A 21,883-nucleotide genomic window follows, 5' to 3' on the forward strand; every position below is an offset into this window, starting at 1 on the left:
ATTCCACATCAGAGTTCCAGTATTAACTCAGCAAATGTACATAACCAGAAATGACTGGAATGCCAGTAGCAGAAAAAATTTAGAGCTCCATGCATGTGATATTGTGGTGTGGGACACTACAGTCTGGAAACTCTACTCCTCAGTTTTGTTTAATTACTTGAAAACCTTTTATCTGATGCAAAGCACAAACTGATAGTGAGACATAAATCAGGCAGTTCAGAGTGTTAAAAATTTCCGTTTACAGATGTAACTAATACTTGTGATTGATTAACTTAGCTTGTACATGTTTTTTATGTAAGGACTTACTAAAAGTACTCTAGTTTTGCCAAAGATGAAAGTTGACTTAGGCCACACAATTGTGTTTGAGCATGGTTTTACTCATTTAAAGGTCCAGTTTTTCTTTCACTGAAATTAATATGTTTGTGCTCTCTACTTCTGGGTGGGATGTCAGTTTATTGATATGTTTGCACACCTGTTTCTTAGCATTGCCACCACCTCCTCCTCCAGACTTCAGTCCTGCATTCAGCAACGTGGTGAGGATTCTGAACTGCGATGTCATGATGCACATCCTGCGCACCCTCCTGCAGAGGGCAGTGGAGCTGGAAACCCACTTGTGGACTGAGGCAATGATCCAAATGGTAGGGTTAGCCTTGGTCATCTTCCCATGGTCCTTCCTGTGCTGACTGCTTATGAGAAGACCAAAATATGTAAAGATTAACTTGGAATGATTTTGTCCCCAAACCTGTTTTTATAAATCTTACTGGCAAAGAAAGTATTTTTATTATTAATTATCTATCTCTGCTGTAAAATAGAAACATGATACATAACGGTATTAAAGTTTTCTATTTTACATTCCTGCCTGTGTTGCCTCATTGTTGAAGCTGTTTCAATATGTAATTCTCCCTGCCTCATATTTTTACTGAAACTTAACGAGTAACTGTTTGATAATTGGAATTCCTTCATATTTTGAGCTGCAGAGTCTCCAAATACATAATGTCTTTGGGGCCTTAGTCATGAAATAATAGAATTTTTGTAAGTATTTAAACATTTAATTTTACTGCAGTGGCTTGAATTTTTTAAAACGTTGTTGAGATGTTCTTTGGAGGCGTGTTTTTGTTTGTTTATTTTAGCAGGGTTGTTTTTTTAATATTTATAGAATTAGGGCCTGAAATTATAGACAGTCTGAATTAATCAGTTTTATCAGAATGTATAGATTGTTTAATTGCCTTGCCAGTCCTGCTAATCGTTGGATTATGGAATTAGCCAACTACAGATTTTGTATCAGCAGAAGGACAAGATTTCACATATTACTAATATAAAAGCATGTGCAAGCTGATGAATTTTAGTGCAACTAATATGCAGTAAATTTGCATTGTGCTTTTTTTATTTGACTTTCCAGGTATGATCTCTGTATTTTCATGTGTTTTATCATTATATAATACAGAACTGTATTAAACATCCTAATCTTTCCAGCTTTCCATATCTTAAACATTGAATGAGCCTTACTATTTTTCTCTTTTTTCAGGTTCTTCATCTTCTTTCTTTAGGGTTACTAGAAGAGAAGCAGCAGTTACAGAAGTCTCCTGAAGAAGAAGTAACCTTTGATTTTTATCACAAAGCAACACGTATGTTTCATTTTCTTTAAACCACAGAGTAAATTAGACTAACTTGATCTTGTAAGGACTCAAATAAATTAGAAGAAATTATTCAGTGATTTAGTCAGAATGGTTTTATTTTATGCTATATAATTAAAACCTGGTAATTTAACTTTTTTAATAATTAAGAAACCAGGTTTGGACTAGCTTCCTCTGTTCCCAGTTGGGTTGAAGAGGATATGTGCTTCTCTTCCTGGGAAAGAAATGAAAAGTAGTTCTAGTGTTACGTAATTGAAAATGGTTTTTCCTTCACAAGAACTGCATTGAAATGGAAACTAAGAACTTTGTGAAAAATGGTAGTGGATTTAAGCGAACTGTGTCCATCTTTGATTCTCTGGAGCTGTACAGTTAGTGATTTGCCTGGAAGTTAGTCTTTTACTATGGTAATGAAAATAGAAACAGAACTTAGTAGCTCTGGATTGTACCCTTTTCTCTCTATTGACCATTTCTTAATATTACATTCAGGACTACTCTATGGGAGTTGGAATCTGCATTTTCTAAATAATCTTCCATCTTCTCTAGAGTTTCTGCTTCACTGTGTAAAAATAAATTTTAAAAATCCATTATCAAGCTAAACATAACTGTCATTTGTGAGATGCAACAGAGATAAGAATTGTAAAGTGAAATCATAGAATCATAGAATTGTTCATATTGGAAAAGACCTCTAAGATCATCAAGAGTCCAAATGTTAAGTCAGCACTGCCAAGTGCACCACTAAACCATGTTCCTAAACATCATATCTATGTATCTTCCAAATACCTTCTACAAGAATAAATACATAAAACTACTGAAGTCCTTTATTTAGTTCTTTAAAAAATTTGTGTTTGAAAAGCACTCCCAATGCACTTTATTTTTTAATTTTTTCTTATTGTTGAGAAAGAAGTATCATTATACAGAAAGTGTTAAGAAGCTTCATGTCAACTATAGGAATAAATAGAAGTAATAATTATAACTGAGAACGCTTTGCTAGCTTTAGTTTTGCATAACCAGAAAAACAAAGCCCGATTTACATGAAAGGGATGCAAAAATAATCAGTATTTTTGTAACAAAGCTCTTATTGAGACACAATTAATGAAAAGACAGTTTCTTTAGCAATGTATTTGTCTCCCTACTAAAAATTTAAAATTAATTCTGTATGGTAAGTGCTGCAAAAGAAATATCATTGAACAGAATGGTCTCCATTTTAAAGCATTCTTTTGTTAGAGAAGAACCTAGAATACTGTGGACTCTCACCAAGTTGTGAGGAAGGAAATAATTACTGTAATTACAATAGCTTTTGTGATTTGAAGTAAGTGTGTACACACTAAGCTGTTAGCAAACATAGGTAGGCTCTAAAGAGCTTTACTGCTTCCCCCTGAAGTGAAAGGTGATTCTTTTTTAAGCAGACATTAAGCAAAGATTTTCTAAAGCAGAAATAATTGATCTACAAGGGGATAAATTATAATATATGTAACTGGAATGAACAGATGAAACTGTGACCAAAATGTAACTACGCAGTGTGTGTTCATGTATGTATATTATATAGTCAGCAATATTTTAAGGCATGTCCATGGCTGTAAGTACATTAAAATGTTAGGCTTTTTTTTCCCTGAAGGCCCTTTTCTATTTTTCACTTTGTAAAGGAATGGGAAGCTCAGCCTTGAATGCTGTGAACGTGTTAATGCTTCTGGAGAAATTGAAGAGAGTTCCCCAGTTAGAGGCACAGAAGGACACGGTCAATTGGATACTGCAGGTACACAAAGGAGAGATAAGTACAATCTGATTTCAGTTGTGTAGAAAGTTAATATGAAAGATGTGATTCCTACGTACAGTTCCTACATATAATCCATTTACAGCTGCAGTGATTTCTTGAGAAGTTTAATCTGTTGCAGCATTGTACTTGCTACTTGTACTATGAAGTATTGGATCAATTTTTGCTTAGATAACTCATTCCAGTAATGACATTTTTACACACATCCCTCATATATCTGTTGCACAATAACAGCAAATAATAAGTAAGGCAGTGTTGTTGGAGTGCACATAGAGTCTTGGTTGTTTTTGTTATTTAGGACTTTTGGGTGGTTGAATCCATTTGAAAATCTGAAAATAACGTGAAACGAAATACCAAGAGTTTTAATCCTGTCTATCATAGAATGGATTGAGTTGGAAGGGACCTTAAAAGTGATATAGCTCAAAGCTCCTGCCATGGGTAGGGACACCTTCCAATAGACCAGATTGCCTACAAGTCCAAGCTGGACTTGAACACTTCCAGCATCCACAAATTCTCTGGGCAGCCTGTTGCAGTGCTGATATATTGTAACATTGGAAATATATTAATTTACATTGTTATAAGAGCCAAATTGTGTTTTATTTTTAATATCTGAGTCTCTATTTTTAGATGTTTGACATGGTGAAGAGATTGAGAGAAAAGTCTAGTTTGGCAACAGTAGGAGCTACATCAGGCTCAGAAGCTACAAAAGGTGATGAGGTAATGATAAAAATAAAGCTTCAGTAGAAGCCTTGTATTTAAATGTTTTGAATAGCTATTTTCAGTAATGAGTCTAAATTTATTGTTGCCTAAAATGATGATTTTTCAAAACTGATCTGTGATATGTTGTCTACAGCTAGGATTTAGTTTCCAAGATTAATATTTTTAGTACCTGAAATTTGTGCTAAACATGTTTCATGGAATTATTAGCAGCTATTATGAGTTTTGGCTGTACTTCTGAGTTAAATGAAGCAATTGAGGGGGCCAAAGGAAATAATCTGTGCTCATCTTTCCATTTCTTGTCTTTGTGAATTGACCACCTTTTCTTTATACTGTCACTGCACAATAATTAGAAATACAAATCCACTTTAGATGATTTCTTGTAATTTATGTTATCTATCAAGAGGTTAATGTCCTTTGTCCTGATTGTATAAATGCACGAGCCTTAAGTAATTATTCTGATTGTCAGTTTCTTTACCCTTCCCTCAAAATAACTTCTGAATCTAGTGGTCAAATGACAGAATGAAATGGAGATTTCAAAGATTACTTCAGTCCTAAGGAGTGGCTGTGTTTTCAATTGGCATTCGAACAGAAAAGAAGAATCTAATTACCCTTAGGCAGTAGGTGAAGACAGACCAGTTTGCTCTTAGACGTTTTGTTTGGCTTCAGCTTGCTGCCAAGCAATCTCTTGGCTGGTCATTGCATGCCTAGTTCTAAACCACACAGCATATGCCATGCTTCTTTTTCAGGCAGGTGTCATATGAGATTTGGTAATGTATCAAACAAAATACAGAAGTCCATAAGAAATTAATCTCTTTCAGTTCTACTTGTGGAGCAAGTTGTTTGATTTCCTGGAAAAGTCATGGTACTGTGCATGGAAACCTTGTCTATAATGTTGTATTTGTCCCTTAAGTAATTGGATAGGAAGAGTTCGGTTCTATATGTTTTAATAAGGTCTATCTGTGTTTTTTGAATTCTGGATTTCTAAAGCATAGAAATTATTTTTTTATGGTTTCTGAAAATATGATACAAGAGTAACTGTTGGAAGAACAATACTTCCCAGTGTACCATAAAGAATAATGAAAATTAAATACACAGATGTATAAAATGCTGACACATTTTGTTGTGTAATGGATAGGCAGTTCAAGATAAAATTTTCGTCAATTTCTGTAAGGGAGATACTGAATACTCAGTAGGGTTTCACTTATGGGGACAATAACAGAACTCTGGAGAAAACGTTGATGTACACCTCACTAAAATTTCTTAAGTACAGACAAGTACCTAATTGAAATGACTTGGGGATTTTTGATCTTATCTTTGGACTAGAGATTGTAGTAGTGACCTTTTGTAGACCACAAAAGTCTGTCCAGTCAACATGTAAAGATTTGAGTTCTGTTCATTTCTGTTTCAGATAGCAGTTAACTTTTTTCCCTCATTAAAGTGTTGTCAGTTAAGGGAATTTGATGTCAGTGGTTAGAATGCATATACTGGGGAAAGGGTCTTCTCATTTTTTTCTGTTCTTAGTTGCCTGTGATTTCTCTATTCTCTTACCGTAAGACACAGAGCACTCAGGATAAAGAGAAAGCTGAGCGGAAGAGAAAGGCGGAAGCAGCGAGGTTGCACCGTCAGAAGATAATGGCCCAGATGTCTGCCCTGCAGAGGAATTTCATTGAAACCCACAAGCTCCTGTATGAAAACACACTGGAGGCCCAGGGGAAAGATGATGCTATTATGGAAGAAGAAAGGTAAGAGAAAACTGACATACTTGTAGTCTATGACCTTGTTAGATGTCAGGAAAAACTCAGTTCATTTAGAAAATCCAGCTGGTTATTTTATATCTGTGTCACTTCTGGTCTTACAGCACCTCTTCAGCAATTGATTACTCCAGAATTGCTTTGGGTCCCAAACGAGGTCCATCTGTCATTGAGAAGGAAGTTTTGACCTGTATTCTTTGTCAGGAGGAACAGGAAGTAAAGTTTGAAAGTGCTGCCATGGTGTTATCTGCCTGTGTGCAGAAGTCAACTGCCTTAACTCAGAATAGGAGTAGAATTCTTGAACTCTCAGGAGGTATGAGATTTTTCTTCTCTTATACTACAAGCGCTTCTGTACCTGGAGCTCAAACTCCTTCAACCAACTAAACTCTTTTCTTTGATCCTCTGGGTCATTAAAAAGTACTGAATTTTCCTAGGCCTAGGACAAACTCCTTCAGAATCCTGCTTGATCCATTTTTCTTTATCAGCAAACTACTGGTAATGGCATTTTTGAGCCAGTCGTATAGAATTTTTATCTAGGTCATATACTAATTACATTTCTTTTTTCTGTGGTACTCTGAAGTACAGATTAAATCCTATGCTGTTGTGGTCAGATACACTTGTATATTTTCTGTAGTGGCATGTTGAGCTATTGAAATAATTGAAAAAAAAGAAGGGAATGGAGTTCCTTTTTCTGAGGCTGTTTTTGGGCATTGTTTATAGTACTTATAATGCACAGTCCTCTGCTGCTCATATAATGCACGGTCCTCTGCTGCTCATCAGTTACCAGGAGTCCTCTAAGGGCTTTTTTCTTTCAAGATCTAAATAAATGTAAAAATGCTTGTTCCCCCAGCAGAAGTGCAGATAGTGGCAATTCAGTGTTATGCCAAGGTTTACTTTCTTATTTCAGTCTCCATTTAACTTAGGGCAGCTTCAGCTGCTGCCAAACAGACAGTGCAAGTTAGGTTCTTTTATTTTCAGTGCAAGTTAGGTTCTTTTTTTCTTTCAGTTTGTTAGATACAAGCATGTTTGTTCAAAATCATGAACAGTCCCCCAGATGAGGCATGGAGGACTGCTGTTGTTCATTATTATTTAGATACCTTTAAAGTGAAAGTGGGATCCTGCTTTGGGTGCACATACAACACAAAGACATCAGTATATTCTCATAATATTTCTATTGTTTAGAATTGTGCAAGATTAGTAAAAGACAGACTTGATTTTTGTTATTCAGCAGTGCTTTTTATGTTAGTGTTTTGAAAATATGTGGGATTAGTTGGATAAATTATTCATCCTACTTGTCCTTAGTAGTTTCATTTTCATTTAAAAATAAAGTAAAAGCTTCAGTGACAGTGAATCCAATCACAGATCTGTTCCAGTACAGAAGCCCCCTTTTTTCTTCCTAGCCAATTTGAATTTTGGCATCTTTTTCTTTATATGGAGAACCTTCAGTAGTTTAAATGGGTATTTCTTGTCATTGCTCTGCTGCATGATTAGTCTGGAAAAGTTAGCCAAGTGAAGCTTTAATGTGACTGTGCAAACTGTAGGAAAATAAGATCTGAAGGTTCATGTTCTGTGTATATTGTTGTTGATTTCTGTTCATACTGATGGGAAGTTACATTACTGTTCATCCCATAATTTTTCTGCTGTGTGTGTTTCTAGATACATTAGATCCTCTCTTCATGCACCCTGACTTACCTTGTGGGACCCACACAGGGAGCTGTGGTCATGTAATGCATGCAGCCTGCTGGCAGAAGTAAGGATGTGTCTTTGCTGCCTTTTAATGGTTTTTAATTAATCTATTTTCCAAATCACCTTAAGAGTACGCTGAAAACAAGGTACAGTAAGTGGATATTTAATTAAGGGATCAAAATTATTTGTACTCATCTAAAAATGAAATATGGAACAAGAGATGTTTTGACTTAATGAAGATAATCATTATCAAAAGTTTTAGGGCCTTTTATGACACAGAGAAGAATTTCTAAGGACTTATTAATTTATGCAAGCATAAACAATGGAGTAAAATTGGTCAAGAATAAGAAACCATATTGAGTAGGCTTACTTTTAGCAACAATACTCTGCAAGTCTGTCTCCAGGTCAATACTTAAAGGGTGAAACTGATCTATTCCAGTGAGTGTTTAGAAGAGATTCTAGCATCTAGAACAGAATATGAGGAATATGAATGGTTAAATCTTGTGACTCCTCCCATATCAGTGAAGAAGCTCTTGATGAAAAGTAAGGGTGAAGAACTGATGCAATTGCTGTAGACTTGATTGGAGTTCTGTTGTTTGGGGGAACCCACAATTCAGACCAAGTGTTCTGGATTTGAATGGAACCTGGACATTAAAAGGCCAAGGTTCCTGGCTTGTGGGATACAATCATCCTACATTTCATTCCACATAGGTCTGGCAAGTCTAAACTATAAAACTTGTAAGCAGTGTGAGGTAATAATAGAAATAATCCCAATGAAGTATTATCAACAGATAAGAGGTGGGTCATGCAATCACAAGCTAATCTTGTAATTGTCTCTTTATACATATGACATATGTTATAAACACTCTCTTGAGGTTTATTGTTTGTACTTGCACCATTTTACTTTAAAAAATCTTACTAAACTTCTAGTGTTTACCATTCACTTTTTACATTCTATATTTGTGTATAATGCTGTTTTTTACAATAAAACATCAGTACAGAATAAATAGGTGCACACACTTAAAATGAAACCCAGGTATGTTCCTTGAGTATAGTACATCTGCTCTTGGCAGATCCATCTACATCTGCATAGATCTAAGTTGAGCAACATTGGAGCTCAGTTCCTTTGCTCTTTTTAAGAAAAGATGACTTGCTGTATGGGTTAATGGGATTAAAATGAACAACAGGCTCTTCACATACAGTATAGCACAGAAGGTTTGAGTATAGTCTTTTATTTATTACATAACAGACATTCTAACTTACTTACTAATTCCTCCAAAATATGCCTGCCATACCTTTCTATGTGCAGCCTACAAGTGCTGGAAATCCTGTAAAACAGAATAAGTCAAAATGAGTGGAATATCCTTGTAGTTGCCATGTATGAGGAAGAGGACTTGCTTGCAAAAATATAGTTGTGTGAATGTCGGGAAAATCAATGTATGGGTTTTTGTTTATAACAAAATACTTCCCGAATATTCTATATTCATTAGAACTTCTGCAGATGCCCCTGCACATACACTTTCTCTTCTCACATAAATGGAATTTTATTTTATTTAAGATACATGGTTTAAAGCAAAAAAAAAAAAAAAATCTAGTTATTACCTTGGTGTGGAAGTTAGAAAATATTTCCCTCTAAGATCCTACTTACTTGATCTGAACATTAAGACTGAATTTGTATCCAGAGAAGAAGATTTAAATATTTGATCTTTTTGTTCCTATAAATACCAATGAGACAATAATGACATTTGAAAGCTTACTTGCATCCACTGAGGGGACAAAAATTATAATGAAACCTGTAAAAGGATCATAGTTGTTTCTTACTTCCTTTTTGTTCAAAATAGTTGAAGTATTATATTTTAATATATATTATTTTCTCTTCCTGTTAAAAGAAGGCTACAGTTCCACTGTCTAGTCATTATACTCAGTAATTGCAATGAATAGCTGATTAATAATTCGTGAAATGTTACCAGTGGTGTTTCCTAAAATTAAATAACCATGTGGTCAATACCTGTTTCAAATTTCCTATAGTAAGTGGCATATGAGAGTTATTAGATACAGTATTTCATTATGTTGAAGATAAGAGGGAAGAGTAGAAAAATGTAAGGACTGCTTGTCTGCAAAATCCTAATGAAATTTTTAAGGGTAATATAAGTGAGGGAAACTTGCCATCATTTCCCCAATAGTGGTACACCATGCATTTTTGCATGAATTCATCTGTGTGCTCAAAGGTTTTATTGTTTTCCCATCCAAGCATGTAGAAGAGTTACAAATCAAAGGAAAAGACTCCTTTGTTGCTTTGGATAAGTGTTTGCTGTACAATTATGCTTGAACGTTTGTGTTCATGTTGCTTTTGAGCCATTGCACTTTCTCCTTTCCTTTTTAACGTTGTAGGTACTTTGAAGCAGTGCAGCTGAACTTCCGACAACGTCTGCATGTTGAACAGATATTTGACTTGGAGAACGGAGAATATCTTTGTCCCCTTTGCAAATCTCTGTGCAATACTGTGATTCCTATTGTTCCACTGCAGGCTCAAAAAATAAACAGGTGAAATACCAGATTGGTTAACCTCTACTTAAAAAAAAAAAAAAAAAGGAAATATTACTTTAGGGCTGATCAGCTTTTCAAATTTTTGGAAGAAAAACTTCAAAAAAACTAATCTGTATAAAATACTGCATATCTTCTTATTGATTGCTTAGCCAAATATACTTCTTTTGGCAGTAAATACTTTATTTTTTATAAAACATTTTTGGATTGCCTACTTTTTAGAGCTGAAATCAAGTGAGAAAGTACCTAGATCTAGTATTTAGCCTTACACTTCATTTTGTACTGTTTGCTCAAAATTTCTGAAGCCAGTAAAACTGAGCAAATACTGTTTGGATGTGTTTGGATCTAATTGTGTCCTCTGCTTTTTAAATTAAGGTGATTCTTTAAAGGTTAAAGTAAAACCTGCTTTCTATTTTTTTTTTTTCAGTGAGGATGCAGAGGCGGTAGCTCAAATCCTGTCCCTAGCTAGGTGGCTGGAGATTGTCACAGTCAGGATATCAGGCTACAGTGTGAAAAATGCTAAAGGTTTGTTATCTTAATTTTTAAGCTATTCTGTGGGATGGACATCAGTGCATGTCTTAACTAGTACCAGTAGAAAACTTCAAATTAAGAATTGAGTTTTGCTCTCAGTCAAGACAGTATTAAATAAAGCTGGGGATAAAAGTTATTGCCCTTTCTGAGTTGATATCTTGATTTCAGTGCCCTCACCAATTTTCTGGCTTTTGTTAATTATTTTCCATCTTCCCTTTGGAAAAAAAGATAGGCGCACTTGGAGAGGATGCCAACAGACTAATGCTCGTGGTTAATAAACTTTTGTATGGACTGTGAGGTAGTAAAAAAGAGAACAACTAAATTATAAAGGACAAAATGAAAGTAGGTATGAGTATTAGAAAACAGGAGGCACAGAGAGTCTACTGTTTTGGGGAATAGAGGCGAAAGTTACTTAAAGGAAGAATCATGGAATATAGTCTAGCCTGTGAGGTGTGTTTGCAATTATTTTCAAATCACTTTCAAATAAATACACTACTCCCTTTTTTTCAACTGCTTAAAAAACTGTAGCAGCTTCTTTGCTTTTTAATGCAGATGTATTTTTTTTTTCCTGTTAGGAGAGAAACAAAGTCTTCCACCTTTCACCAACAAGGGAACGGGGAACTCAGCTTTGGAATTCCATTCCATCCTTAGTTTTGGAGTTCAGTCCTCGTAAGTGTTACTAGCAGTGTTCTCTGCATTATATTAATTTTCCCTTCAATATCCCAGGTATACTTCAGAATGTGTATTGAAGGAAAGACATGATTTGTTTGGTCTGACTAGGGGCTTACTTATTATTTTCCATAAGCATTCACTGATTATTGAATCCGTGAGGAGCTAGGTGGACCTTTTGGTCAAATCCAGTCTGGTACTTCTTATATTCCTGGTACAAAGCGAGAAGCCTGGAATCTTCTAATCTGCAATTCCAGTGATTTGGGTTACTTGCTGTGCCTCTAGGCATGTTATTTATTGTTTGTCTGCCTTAATTTTTCTGCCATGCATCTGTTTTGGGCATGGATTTCAGGTGGTTTTGAATATGATAATGGGATGGGGATCACTTAGAGGGATAGGGCTCTTGTCTGGTTCTGTTTCTCATCTATTCTAAATTAAACTCAATGCCAACATTGAGTTTATTTGAGACAGCAATTGGTGATCATGTTCCACATTGCTGATTGTAACACTAAGCACATTCAATTCCAGTGGGCAAAAGCATTTGCCCACTAAAACAGAATGAATGGTAGATGCTTATCAAGTGAGCTCAGCTGTCCCTTATCTCTTTTTAAATCATGCTGTAAGTACTCTGCTACTTCAGACTGACATCAAAGTTTTGCAAAATACCCATGTATATCTTTTATTTGTACAAAAATAAAAAAATGTTCTGTTGTCAGAAACCTGAATCAAATTTTTTCTTGATAACTGATCTTCATGGGAGAGATTCTGTAGTTTAAAGTTAAACAGTATTGTTTAAGTGTGAACCTGGCTAAACCTCTGATTTTTGAGTACAATTGTTTTGTCCATAGAGATAGAGAGAATTAATATGAATGTCATATATTTCTATTAGAAAATCCTGTGTATGACTTGGAAAAAAACCCACAAGCCATTAAAACTGCTAAACACTTGTTTACATAAAACTACATTTACATAAACTAACCTGATGTAATTAGGAAAGAGCTTAAGTGCTAAAAAATGTGTTTAAAAACGCACTTGAAATGTCTTCCATTTTTAGCGCCTTACTATTTTCACTTCAGGACTTAAAATTACTGTTTCTTACCATGTTTATTTTCATCGTATTTTACTTTAAAATGTTTGCATTTTTCTAACGTGAATTATAATGTCATACACAGAAATAATATCTTCCAGCCTGGCAGCTCTTAATCTCTCAATTTGTAAAGCTTTTTTTGTCAAAGTCCTTGGTTTACTACTGAAAACTAAGGATTTTTTTTTCCATCTCTGTGCAGACAAAGGGTCTTTGTTCTCAATAGTTCTTTCATAAATAACTGTCCTGGTTTGGACTTAGACTTTGATAGTGATTGATTAACCAGTAAGTAATTATTGCTATTAATAATTGAGACTGAAATTTTCTCATGTTGGTTTTGCAGAGCCAAGTACTCAAGCAGTATGAAAGAGATGCTTATTCTCTTTGCCACCACCATTTACAGAGTTGGACTCAAAGTTGCTCCAAATGAAGCTGATTCCCGGATTCCTATGATGACCTGGAGCACTTGTGCTTTTACCATCCAGTGTATAGGTAAAGTATAATTTCAGTTTATTCCTTCTCATTAATTGAAAATGTTACAGTTGCTTGATTGTTTAATTTTATACCATGTGATTGTACAAATAATAGTTCTACATAAGTACAAGCCATATGTAATAGTATAGCAAATTAAATTATATGTAATTACATATATAATAACAGAATTATTATCTATAAACTAATATAAATACTAGGATGTTGTTCTTACATAGTAGCTCATGAAATATGGTATGGAATGCCAACATTGAATTTAATTTGAGACAGCAGTTAGTGATCATGTTCCACATTACTAATTGTAACACTAAGCATGTTCAGTTAATATTTCAGGTTGCCAAAGATCATTGACTTGCAGGCATCTCCTACACTAAATGTCTAATAGCTGTGAAATAGTACTGTTTCCTTATTTGGTTTTATCTGTATTCTTTAAAAAATTTTCATGGGATTTGTAGAAGAAAGTCTCTTGTATTCTGAAACTGCTAAGTAGATACCCGGTAGAAAAAGAAACAAAAAAAACCCACAAAAAAAACTACCAAACATTCTCTGCCATGAATCTCTCAAGGCAAAAAAATTAGCAGAAAAAAAATTTCATTGTGTGGAATAATGTACCTATTTTATTTCATTTCTGTACTACATACACAATTAAGTCTGTGTAATGAACATGAAGCTGTGGATAAATCTGTAGATGCTTCCAGGTAGGGAAAAAGGCAAGATCTAGGTCTAAAATGCATGATGAAGGGATTGAGAATATAATTGTATGTGTCCATACATGTGATTTGCCAACTATACCAAGTATTTCTTGATGAAGATGTAGAAGTACAAGTTTAGTCTACCTTGAATCTCTAATGGAGTATCAAGAGTTCAGAAGGTTTTTAGGTGGATTGGGAATATTCTGATAAAGCAGAAATAGAACTGATTGCATCTTTAGTGATGGATTCTATATTTTCAAATAGGTTGAAATAGGTCACTCACTTTATTAACATTACTGTACTTAATGCTGTGCAGATTGGTTTTGTTTGATACATGAAAAAGGATATTGGTGGCTGTCAAGGAGGAGTTAGACAGCAAGTGCATAAATGCAGTAACTGTTGTCACAGGTCTGATATTGAAGGCCTGTGTTAGTAGAAGAAAATTCAGGTACTCTTGAGGAGAAGAGTATAAAGCCAGAGGGGTCACTGTGACAGTTTGACTTGGCCACACCACTTCCTTGGAATCATTTTTGTTTGCAAATGGAGCAGACTTTAGTGGAATTGTAAAGCAAAACTGCCTGCATAGCTTCAGTATGCTGGTCTAGAGTCTAGTTATAGTGTATTATTGAAACCATTTAGTGGGCATATAGCCAAGCTGCCTAGACGAGGAACTTCAGAGGAACCTCTAGAGAAGGTTCAAAGCATCATTGACCTAAGGGAAGTGAATTGGTATCATTGCTAAAAGCCAGACTCCTGGAAAAAGAAACAAACTCAAAACCTGCCAGAACCAAAACCCCACAACAAAAAGCCTCCAAATCAAAATCTCCCAATGAAATAAAATTTTAAAAATTCCGGGTGTACTGTTTCATCTCTGGAAAGTGACTGAAGTACAAAACCATTTGAACTGATACCTTTTTACTCAATTGAGTTAATTTGATTTCTTATTTTTTTATTGGCTTATTTTTTCCTGATTATTCTTTCAGAACCAAAGCACTCGGGGAGGAAAGATGAGCTGTATTCCAGCTTGGGAGTTTTGTTTCTGTTAAACTGCAGTCAAATGCAGTAGTGCAAATTTTGCCAGGTTGCCAAGGCAAATGGTGGCTGCCCCAACCCTGGCAGTGTTCAAGGCCAGGTTGGATGAGGCCTTAAGCAATGTGGTCTAGTGAGGGTGTCCCTGCCCATGGCAGGGGAGTGGGAATTAGATGAACTTTAAGGGTCCATTTCAGCCCCTTAACATTCCATGATAAATATGAGGGTAAGATGGCTGCATAGCATCTCTGTAAATGTAACTTGATGGTTTTGAGTGTTGCATGAGGGTAACTGAAAATAAATCTGAATCTATAGAATGAATGGTTTATCATCATTCATGTGAAGCAACATTCCTTTAAATCCTCAGTTTGCAAAGTCTGAAAACTGAAAATTTTAAAATTGCTTATTGCAATAATTTATCTTGGAAATGATCAATGCCATTTAAGACAGATTTGGTTTTTTCAAGAAAATTCTGTTATAACAATTTGGGTGAGCTTTAAAAAGGAGTGTATATAATAAGAATGAATTAATATTAGGTTCTGTAGAAAAACCTTAATTTTTTTCTCTGTTTAATTTTAAGAAAACCTCTTGGAAACAGAGGGCAAGCCTTTATTTGGATCCCTACAAAATAGACAGGTATGGATGAGTAAGATATGCAATATATTTTAAACAAAAAAGTATTTATAATATACATGCATCTATACACCTGTCAAAACTGCTAACATCAAGATCATTCTCTGTTGAGGGATATCGCTCAATGTTTGGATTCATAGCATAAAGAGCACTTTGAAAGAATAATATCTGCTTATATATGGATGTTCATATTAAATTAATTTATGTCTTATGTTTATGTAGAAGTAGATATGTTTTTACAGTTCTATAACACTCTTATATTTAACCTTTTTTCCCATTCAACCCTTTTCTCTTGCGCTCTAGCACAGTGGCCTTAAAGCATTAGTGCAGTTTGCAGCTGCTCAGAGAACAACATCCCCACAGCTTCTGATACAGAAACACCTGATTCGTCTTCTAGGAGGTACTGTAGTCCTTTTATTTACTGCCTTTTGTGTTGTGGAAGTTTCTGTTCCAAAGTGGCACACAGGTTAGCGCAGCACAGAAGCCAGGGCCGGAGTACTTGACAGCAGTGCTCACTTCAGTTGCCTGAAATCATGGGGTGTAGATGGAACTCACCCCGGGTTACCCAGACGTACAGATACTCAAGTCTGGAACAGATGGGTAACAACTGTTTCTGGTAATGTTCAGAATTACTCAAATTCTCTTCTAAACAGGTGAATAAAGCCACAAAATAGGTATTTATTAATTGTGAGACCTCATCTTCTTAGCATGGAGAAGAGCAGGCTCTGGGGAGGCTTCATCGCAGCCTTGCAGTATCCTACGAGGGCTTATAAAAAGGAGGGAAAGGGACTTTATTAGAGAGGTAGATAGGGGCAGGACATAAGTGAAATGGTTTTAAACTGAAAAAAACTAGGTTTAGGTTAACTATGAGACAGAAATTCTGTACTGTGGGTGTGGTGGGGCACTGAAACAGGCTGCTCAAAGAAGTGGTTGCCCCATCCCTGGAAGTGTTAAAGGTCAGATTGGAGGGAGCTCTGGGCAGCCTGATGTAGTGAGTCACATTCCTGCCTTTGGCAGGGGAGATGGAACTGGATCATCTTTAAGCTCCCTTTCAATGCAAACCATTCTATAATTCTGTGACTTTCAGTACTTTCAAAAGTCTGCTTGAAGCCTAGCTTAAGATATTTCAGTCCCAGGGAGAGCGAGTTTGAGGCATGTAGTTTCCCGCTAGTTTCTTATTGATTGGGTTAGTCTAAGAGTCTTATGTGGGGTTCTTAGGCTTTTGTATTGGGCAAGGTTGTGAGGCATCTAGTGTTGAGGTGCCTAGGGACCTTCACCTTTAACACTATGTGTGATTTATTAGAGGTGGAGAAATAAAGATTTATGTCTCAGAATTTTGAAGCTATGTTAATTAAAATTGTTAACTGTTAGTGCACGTTGGAAATAGCTAAACATGCACAATCAAACCAGTGGTAAGCAGTTAATTAAATAGATCCTTACTTAGGGATCTGGATCTTTGATGAAAACACAGAAATTATAGAGGCTCTAAAATCCGATTCTGATATTACAGTTCAATTCAAAACAAGAAAATATGTGCTAAATATTTAACTGATACCTTTATTTTGTAGTTCTCCTACCAAACTATAAAGGGGAGGACACTCCATCACTCTTAGAAGTAGATATGTTCCACATTTTGGTAAGCAGGTTCATTTTATTCTTCATATTAATACTTTCTTTTGAGCACAAATTTTTGTGTACTGTACTCTGTAAATAGTATCTGTTCACTTGCATGAGTTAAATGATTATATACGAGCAACAGTCAAATGATTGCAATATGACTGCTGTGTTTACTTTTAGTTCTACTAACTTTCAAATCTTTGCTGTCTTGTTCTTATTAAATTTCCTTCTTGCAATCTCAGTCTTCTTTTTACCACTTCCATTGTTATTAAGGATTAAAAAAAAAACTTAAGAAACACACCCAGTTTCTTTCCCTCACTTTCCCTTTGTCTCAATCAGTATCTCATAATCTGATTTCTTTACATCAACTCTCATTACCTTCTGTATTTTTCTTAGACTCTTCTTTCTGTTCTTAATACAAATCTGTATTACAGATTTTTCTGCCGTTCAAAAAATCCAAAAGCACGCAGAAAACAGCCAATAAAACCAGACTCACCAAATAAAATGTCTTGCCCTGGCTGTCCTTCTATCTAATGCTTGGTCTCGCTTCCCACTTTTTCAATGTGCTTTGTCTTGTGTCAAAGAACAGAAATTAAGCTTTTTAGGAACTGGGTATGGTATATCTCTAAACTGACAATTACCATTCAACTCTGTCTGAGTTTCCTACATGCCCTAGTGCTCAAATTGTTAATATTTTCCATTGAGTTTTTGCTACACTTTGCATTAAAACTAGCAAGATAGATTAACATACTCAGAATACAGAAATAAAATACAAATGTATAGTGAGAGTATAGTTGCTACCCTTGTATCTATTACCAAATTTTTGACACTTTAATATTTGCCTATTCCTCTTCACTGTAGGTGGGAGCTGTATTATCCTTTCCATCTTTATACTGGGAAGATGCTGTAGACTTGCAACCTTCATCAGTTAGTTCAGCCTATAACCACCTCTACCTCTTCCATCTGACAACACTGGCACACATAATGCAAATAGTCATCTCTTCAGCAACAGGTAGATGTGTATTTGTGTTGCATTTTTCTGGCATTTTTGCACAGTTTCTTAAAAATAATGGATTGATACCATTAGTGTCTTCCAGGTATAAATGTCCTCATAAGAGGTGCCACTTACGCCTAGGTAGTAATAACTGTTTTCTGGTAAAAATGAAGTAGCATTACATCAAGTTCAGAGCATTTTATTATGTCACTTCTGTGTGCTTAGGCTCAGAAAACAAAATAGTTATTGATATATCAGTACTTGCTCCAGTCAGTCATTTTAGAGGGGTAACTTTCCCTTCTTCACTCCTTATAAGAGAATCAAAGTTCTACCAGCATCACTGAGCTGCACAGTGATAATCCATATGGATTTGGGAAATAAAATTTTCTTGCTCTTCAACTTCGTAAATACCCAGATCTGAAGTACAGAATCCTGTAAACCGATAGGAGAGAATTAAATTTTTCTCTCTACTTCATAACATAGTTGAAAATTGGCTTTAGACTTTCTAGCTAGTACTTTGTTTTTCTTCAGTATGATAGGAATTTTTAAAAAACCTAGACATTTAAAAAAATTTCTGTAATTTAAGCTACGTAGAACAACTTCAAAAGTTCAAGGGAAGGAAGCAGTTCTTTACTGAGGATGATCAATGAGAGTGTAATCCTGATTCTTCCTTACAGCATTAAGTCTCGGGAGAACATTTTTAAGACAGAAAACAGCAAATAGAAAAGAATTAAGCAAATTAAAGTGGAATTAATTCTGTAATGCAATTGAAAAAAAAAGGTTTTAGTATTTGTAAAAGAGAAGTGTGTCAGGATGTAGTGCATTTACAGTGGACTCTTCTTTTTGTATGCAGAATCCCCTACTGCTCACTCATCTGACAATAGTGAGGAGGCACAATCTGCACAGTCTTTCTGTAGAGAGGTTTGCCAATACACCAGTGGGTAAGTAACAGTTCAATTGTAGTGTTAAATTTTCTTGGAAAGACAGCAATCTACAGGATTGACCAGGACAACACAGAAGACAGGAAAAAATTACTCATTTTATATAGGGAGTTAGCGCAGTGCCTTGTGCTTTCTTCCCGTGCTCCTGAACACTGCAAGTGGTGAAAGAAACGCTTTTAGTTAAAGTGGCTGCTTTTTGTGGACAGCAGAGTGAATCATTAGCCTGAGGATGAAAAAATACCTGTATCCATTGTGGAGAGAAGTACATCCAACTGCAATATTTATTTTTACTTTGCTTTGATTATTTTGGTTTAGATCTCTTGTGTTATAAATGGAAACGAGAAAGAAGGAAATGGTCCTACTACAAAAGGGGGATAAGTGTAAAGCTGAACATTGTCGCTTTATGAGTGTTAGTGCCCATTTTTCAGACTTTTCTGACAGGTGCAGCTGTCTAATTTGAAGATTTATTACAAGTGTGGTTCATAAACTCAGTACTCACTTCTTGTGGAAAGGGGAAGTTGGAAGTCAAGTGCTGGTGGCTGTGTTTCACAGAATTTGGGTACCCAAGGGTTGCTTCTACACAGCTACCATTCTGCCAATGCTAGCCAAAATATGATAGTGCTAGAATGATGTGCACTATGAACTACTGCAGCTTTTTCTCATTTCTGTTTTACAGTTGCTTCAGTCAGGATATTCCAGGCTGGCTTGTGTGGGATTGTGTTAAAAAAGGCATCATGCCTTACCTTCGTTGTGCTGCTTTATTTTTTCATTATTTGCTGGGAGTTTCTCCACCTGAGGAGCTACTACAAGGTAAATATGAGAAAACAAATATATGACCTTCTTTGTCTTGAAAGAATTTTTAAATGTTCACAATAATTTAGCAGTAGTAAATACATGAAAGTAAGACTTTGAAGGTGAAGGAATTACGTATTCATAGAGGAAGGGACAGGCACTTGAAGCTGAGTTGTCCTGACCTGCATAGAAGATGCAAATATGTGAATTGTCAGTGATGTGAGTACTTGTTGATAAAGATTCAGCAGTTTGAAGATAATTTCAGGAATTTAGGTGATATCACCTGAGAAATTGCCTGAAATGTATTTTGAAAGCCCAGTGTTTTTTGTAGCGCTAATGTTGGTAAATGGTAAAGATACGGGGATTGAGCCAAACAAAGCCAAACAGGTACAAAGCACAATATAAAACTTAAGCCTCTTCCTTGAAGGATCCTAATACATTACTGTTACAAACCCCAAAAATAAATATTTTGTTATGTGTCAAAATGCAGTGAAACACAGAATCATCAACTATTTGGAAAGAAGAGCAGTAATTTTTATGAATAACTGAGACAAAATATAACACATATATAACAACAAAAATGAAAAATTGATTTATATAAACTGTGAACTAAATTAGAATTTTATTAGAATATGCAAGTCAAAATCTCTGCACATTGGGATATGCTGTTGTCCTTACCAGGGGTCTGGATCTTTGATTCTGTAGGGAGGAGTCTTTCTGGTGAACCAATAATGTAATTTTCTGTAGCAGAGACAATAAATAACCACCCAGCAAACTATAAAATCAGCCCAATTTTATGTAATGTTAGCACTGACTTGATTACAGCAAAATTTAATATCATTGAGGACTATCGTAAGGGTAGTGAAAAAATAATATGCGAGTACAGGAATCTTCTGCACTTGTGTGACATATTATGCAGTAATTTAAGCAAGGAATTTTGTTTTACAGTAACTTATGCATTAAAAAATACTTAATTATATACGTCAAATTTGTTTAAACAGATCGTCAGCTAATCCAAATGATAGCTCTTAATAAGTTGGCAGAATAATATCCAGTTGTACGATGTAGGCGCTATGATGAAGCTGTAGGATACGGACTACTCAATGGAAAAGGAATCAGGAGATTTCTAGTTTTGAGTGAATTATTCAGCAGTGCTGAAACACTTAAGCACTCATTCGTGTATTCTTTTGCAGTTTCTGAAGAAGGGCAATTCAAGGCACTTTGTAGTTACCTCTCTCTACCTACAAATTTGTTCCTGCTCTTCCATGAATATTGGGACACAGTAAATCCACTGCTTCAAAGGTACTAACTGGGACTGGACAGGCCATGTTCTTCTATTGTGGTGGCCCTGTGGGAATTCTAGACCAAAATTGTTAATGAATGACTAAGCTCAAACTCATACTGAAGTTCTAAACATTTTGTACAGGTACACTAAATCTCTTAAAGCACTTCAGAAACATAAAGCACTCTATTTTATGATAATTCCAATATTAACTAATTATAGTTTAAGGGACTAGTGCTTGCAGACCTATATGAAACCATACCGACAGAAGTTATTTTAAACCATTGCTTGTTTGATATGGCACTCAGTGCTCATTTGCCTATTTTTAATCTGTCCTCAGCAAAAGTGCTGATTACACGAGCTATAAAATGAGAGTGTGGAAAATCATGTAGCTGACAGGGTGAGGCTTTGTATTATTTCTTCTCAACATTTGCAAAATAGACTGGTGGATGTTGAAATTGGCTTAATGGTTAAAAGGTACAATTTGAGCATTATGTACATTGCCATCTGCAGTCATGGAATCATAGAATGTTAGAGGGTTGGGAGGAACCTTAAAGACCATCTGGATCTCAGCCCCCTGCCATGGGCAGGGACACCTTCCACTAAAGCAGGCTGCTCCAAGCCTTATTCAACCTGGACTTGAACACTTCCAGGGTTGGGGCATCCAAAACTTCTCTGGGCAACCTGTTCCAGTATCTTACCATCCTCAGAGGAAAGAATTTCTTCCTGATTTCTAACCTAAGTTTCGCTGCTTTCAGTTTGTGAAAGTAGCAGTAAAGAAAACATTTTCTTTAGCAGCAAAGAAAGAATTGGTTAAATTCTGCATTCAAAACCTCAAATTAAATGAATGGACACACCATACCTCATCCTCAGTTAAGACTAGAGCAGCTATATTGTGTTGGAGAATGTGTATTTAACATGACCATTTGAGCACCTGATGGCAGTAATGATTATTCCTGGTTCTTGGCAGAATTCTCTGACTCACATTAGCTTTTACTTCATTGTTGTTTGGTTGGGTTTT

At 35.5% G+C, this 21,883-nt stretch overlaps 1 protein-coding gene across 1 annotated transcript in view; it reads left to right on the forward strand.

The window, feature by feature from the left end:
• The window catches only part of UBR1 (ubiquitin protein ligase E3 component n-recognin 1), a 48,069-nt gene that overhangs the window by 20,329 nt on the left and 5,857 nt on the right, over nt 1-21,883 (forward strand). The window contains exons 24-41 of the mRNA XM_014311011.2: nt 484-638; nt 1,526-1,625; nt 3,278-3,387; nt 4,033-4,122; nt 5,680-5,867; nt 5,984-6,189; nt 7,533-7,626; nt 9,954-10,106; nt 10,534-10,631; nt 11,213-11,306; nt 12,734-12,882; nt 15,184-15,239; nt 15,540-15,636; nt 16,805-16,872; nt 17,715-17,865; nt 18,701-18,788; nt 19,465-19,598; nt 20,774-20,882. Of these exons, the coding sequence (XP_014166486.1) occupies nt 484-638; nt 1,526-1,625; nt 3,278-3,387; nt 4,033-4,122; nt 5,680-5,867; nt 5,984-6,189; nt 7,533-7,626; nt 9,954-10,106; nt 10,534-10,631; nt 11,213-11,306; nt 12,734-12,882; nt 15,184-15,239; nt 15,540-15,636; nt 16,805-16,872; nt 17,715-17,865; nt 18,701-18,788; nt 19,465-19,598; nt 20,774-20,882 (2,140 nt within the window). The remainder of the gene's footprint in view (nt 1-483; nt 639-1,525; nt 1,626-3,277; nt 3,388-4,032; nt 4,123-5,679; nt 5,868-5,983; nt 6,190-7,532; nt 7,627-9,953; nt 10,107-10,533; nt 10,632-11,212; nt 11,307-12,733; nt 12,883-15,183; nt 15,240-15,539; nt 15,637-16,804; nt 16,873-17,714; nt 17,866-18,700; nt 18,789-19,464; nt 19,599-20,773; nt 20,883-21,883) is intronic.

This window comes from Geospiza fortis, unplaced genomic scaffold (genome assembly GCF_000277835.1).
Source record: "Geospiza fortis unplaced genomic scaffold, GeoFor_1.0 scaffold54, whole genome shotgun sequence".
NCBI lineage: Eukaryota > Metazoa > Chordata > Aves > Passeriformes > Thraupidae > Geospiza > Geospiza fortis.